The sequence below is a fragment of the Neophocaena asiaeorientalis genome, unplaced genomic scaffold, assembly GCF_003031525.2.
Source record: "Neophocaena asiaeorientalis asiaeorientalis breed wild unplaced genomic scaffold, Neophocaena_asiaeorientalis_V1.1 scaffold43, whole genome shotgun sequence".
Taxonomy (NCBI): domain Eukaryota; kingdom Metazoa; phylum Chordata; class Mammalia; order Artiodactyla; family Phocoenidae; genus Neophocaena; species Neophocaena asiaeorientalis.
The window spans coordinates 1,379,091-1,382,807 of record NW_020173674.1 but is presented as its reverse complement, the minus strand read 5'-3'; the positions used below and the strand labels follow the sequence as shown (position 1 = coordinate 1,382,807).

At 61.5% G+C, this 3,717-nt stretch overlaps 1 protein-coding gene across 1 annotated transcript in view; it reads right to left on the bottom strand.

Moving 5' to 3' along the window:
• Positions 1-1,114: 1,114 nt before the first annotated feature.
• The window catches only part of MRPL23 (mitochondrial ribosomal protein L23), a 5,460-nt gene continuing 2,857 nt past the window's right edge, over positions 1,115-3,717 (bottom strand). Inside the window, exon 5 of the mRNA XM_024749544.1 lies at positions 1,115-1,330. Coding sequence (XP_024605312.1) covers positions 1,166-1,330 — 165 coding nt within the window. The 3' untranslated portion in view covers positions 1,115-1,165. The remainder of the gene's footprint in view (positions 1,331-3,717) is intronic.

Genomic DNA, 3,717 nt, shown 5'->3' with positions numbered 1-3,717 from the left:
TCCCCTGGCCTTGAGTCGGGGTCCTCGGGGCCCCATGAATTATTTCTCTCAGGAAAATACCATTGACTCCGTTCTCCAGCCTCCTTCCCGACCTTCCCCATCACTTTAAATCAACGCTGAAGGGTGGAGTTTGCCCGGACCTTCACCCTCCAGCCGGAGGGGAGCTTCAAAGGCCCACGTGACGCCCCCCGTGTCCCTCGGGGTGGAGGGGGCCAGCCAAGCCGGCTCCCCACTGTCCTCCCCCCACCCCCCACCCCCCGCGGAGGGAAGAGCCAAGCTCCAGAGCGGGGAGCCGGGAGGCCGCGGAGGAGGGTGGTCCCTGAGCCCTCGTGGCATCTGGCATGTGTCCCACCCCCGGGGCAACACGGCCCGACTCCCCGAGGCACCCACGGTGCTTTCTCGCTCGCTCCCCAGATCTCCAGGCCCGCGGACACGCAGAGACGGGCCCAGCCAGCCCGGGGCAGCCTCACCGCCCCCCTGCCCGGGGGTGGCCGCGGGGCGCTGGCTCCCGGGGGCGCTCAGGGTTAGGCTTTTAGCTGCAGGGCGTGATTCAGAGAGAAATCAAGCTGTAGGTGCATCTCAGGAACCGGAGACGCAGGGAACAGGGCTCCCAGACCCTCCGGGACCAGCGCCACCTCTACCCCACCCCACGGGTCCCCGGGTGCTGGTCGTCCCTGACGGCGCTCCACTTCCCACACGCAAGCCTTCGGCTGGCAATCTTTCCAGACGCGGCCTTGCTCTGGACTAGTCCCCTAAACCCCACTCTCTCTGGATCCCCCACCCTCCCTGCTCAAGACCACACTGGACTGGACCACCCTGGACCCCCAGCCTGGACGGACTCTCTCCCAGCGGCCACCCCGACTCCTGCCCTCAGCACTCACTCTGATCTCCCCCACAAACCGCCCAAAGCAAGCTCTTAGACAGAGCAGCTCAAGATGACTTCCCGGGTGCTGTGGAAGTGGGTCTCTCCCCAGCTGGACAGGGTTCCGGGCCTGCCTGGCTCGCCTTGGGCCCATGGGACCAGGACGAGACACGCGGGCACACCCGAGGCCGGGCCCCTGCTCTCCGGGTAGGGGCACGGCCCAGAGCACAGAGCACAGGGTGGGGGGCCTGGGCCGGTCTCCACAAGCAACACTTTTATTTGAGCTGAGCCGTCAGCCGCCCGTCACAGGCCGAACCAGCCAGGGACGCCCCCGAGCCGGGGGTCGCAGCTCTGCCTCCGCCGCTGGTCTTCCAGGACCTGGTCCTGCAGGTCCTCAGTCACAGAACTGCCTTCAGGCCTCTTTTTCTCAGGAAACAGATCTGGGAACGTGAAGGTCTGTCCCTGCGCCTGGGGAGAAAAGACACGGGCTCAGCCTGCAGCGCGGGCGGGACAGGCCAGGAGCCCCGTGGGAAGGTCTGTGGCCAGATGGAACCTGCCCGTCCGTCGCCTGCAGGACAGAAGCAGGCCGGGCCCCGGCCCTCTGCGATGCAAACCATTGCTGTGACAAGGCCCCTCATGGAGGCCAGCTCTCCAGGCAGCGTGTCCCCATCCGGGGGAGCCCAGCAGAGCACCCACTCCCGGCAGGAGTCGCCCGGCCAGACTGTGGGCAGGGGCGAGGAAACAAGGCACAGATAGTGTCTGCCGCCTCCCTGGAACGTCTTCCACCCAAAATACCTACAGGCCTTTACCCACATTAAAGACTAACCCTCCTCCCGGCTCAGAGCTTGGCAAATAAAACGCATGTAACGTACAAAGAAACGTACATGCGAGCAGTCTATAAATCAAGACCGGCTTTGCAAATTAACTGGTTTTACGTCTTTCACTAGAAGTTCAGAACACGTGAGTGCCGGCCAACTCCCAGCCCGGACCCCCAGCACGTGGCCGGGGTACCAGCCTGGCCCATCAGTGGGCTGGCGGGAGGAGGGAACCCCAAACAACGTGAGGTGTGGGGCCACCTCCACGCGCTACACATCGCAAAGCAGCTCCAAGGATGGGGGGGCGGGGGGACGACCCGGGCCAACACTCCCAGGGCTGCGCCGTCCACCTCCAGACGGGCAGAGAAGGACCGGATCTGGAAAATTTTAATAAGTAAAATCAGTGAAGTACGCTCGGTTCTTGGAGACCCTTGTTTTGTAAAGAACTCTGGATTCGGGCAGGCGGCCAAGCGTGATCTGAAACAGCCCACATACTCGGCCCTGAGAACGGGAGGCTCACATGGCGCGGAGTGCAGCCCCGAGTGATGAAAGGCAGCAACCGTGTGCTCGGTAGCCAGCCTGCAGGAGGATTCGCTTACACACTTCAAAACTTTCTTTCTTCTTCTTTAAAATACCAAAGGGCAATAGTTTACATGCAGGGCTGATTGCCCAGAATGGGGGATTTATGTTTAATATACCGAGGTGATTCTGCTAGTTTTCTGAGGTGGGGGAAACCCAAAATGACATTTTAAGATATAAATACAAAGATGGCAATCCGCAATGGCTTGGGAAAAAACGGGGGCGCCGCCGGGAGAAATTCCTCGTCTCTCACCGAGACAAGCGCCGGGTGTGGGGGCCGACTGCGGCTCCCGGGGGTTCCCTTCCTGGAGAAATTCACCTTGTACTTTCAGAAATAAAACCCTCCATCCTTCCAAAGCTGATCAGCGGAAAAGAACAGGAGGGGAGGAAAGTGTCGCAGTGAAAAGCGAAGACGCCGGCCTGGGATGGTGAGGGGCAGGCGGGGTCGGGGGAGCAGGCTCTCCGGCACCAGCAGGCGTCAGCGTCAGCCTGGGGCCGAGGCTCCTTGCTGTGGGGTGACCCAGGCTCGCTAGCTCCCCGACTCTGGGCCAAAGAGACGGTTATCAGCTCGTGGGAGGAAACCCGGGACCCCCACTACGGGGAACCAGCTTTGCCGAAGCGGCCAACTCTGAACAAATCCGGAAATTTCACTTGTCTTTCTGATGGACCCCTGTGTGCTCTGCGATCAGCTCGGTGATGAGAAGCCCAGAAACGAGGCCCCAAGGGACACACGGGGAGGACGTCTCCACAGACGGAGGACAGAGAGGGGACCCCTTCAGGGGGCGAGTGTCCAACCCCCCGGCCGGTTTCCAGGCACAGATCTGCCGGAGCCGGGCGGGGTGGAGGTGGGGGGGGGATCCGTTACAAATTTAATTTTGCAACGGAGGGAAGCGTGCCCGGCGGGGACGCCCTGTGCTCCCACTTGTGCTGCCCTGATTTCACAGGGGAAGAAAGGAGGCCGGGTGGCAGCTGCAGATACCAGATCCCAGGCCGCGCAGCTCAGCTTCCAGAGCGAGGTGGGGCCCGGGAAACGCAAGGGCTCGGATGACTCAAAAGCCACTTGTAACTATAGCTCTCGCTGAAGGGCCTCGTGGCGAATGCCGACATATGGGGTGTCAACCGGCGTGCCGTGACAAAGACAGATGGCCCGATTGAACACAGAGGACACAGGCGTCTTTATGAGGCCAACGGCCACTCTCCCTGCCTGGACTGGCTGACTCTATGCACAGCAAATATTAGGCCAAATAATTACGGGGGCCCCTGTTTAGAGCAACTGTGACCGTTTTTTCAGCAAAGCTGCCATACTAACGTGGTCTTTCAACAAACTACCTCCTAAGGCCCGAAATAGGCCCTGGGGCCAGAGGGTGTTTTCATAATAGCGCTACTGCCATCTAGCGGCCCCGGGGCCCGCGGGCTCCCCGCTCCGACCCAGGCTGTTTACGAGGAAACTAAAGAAACGGG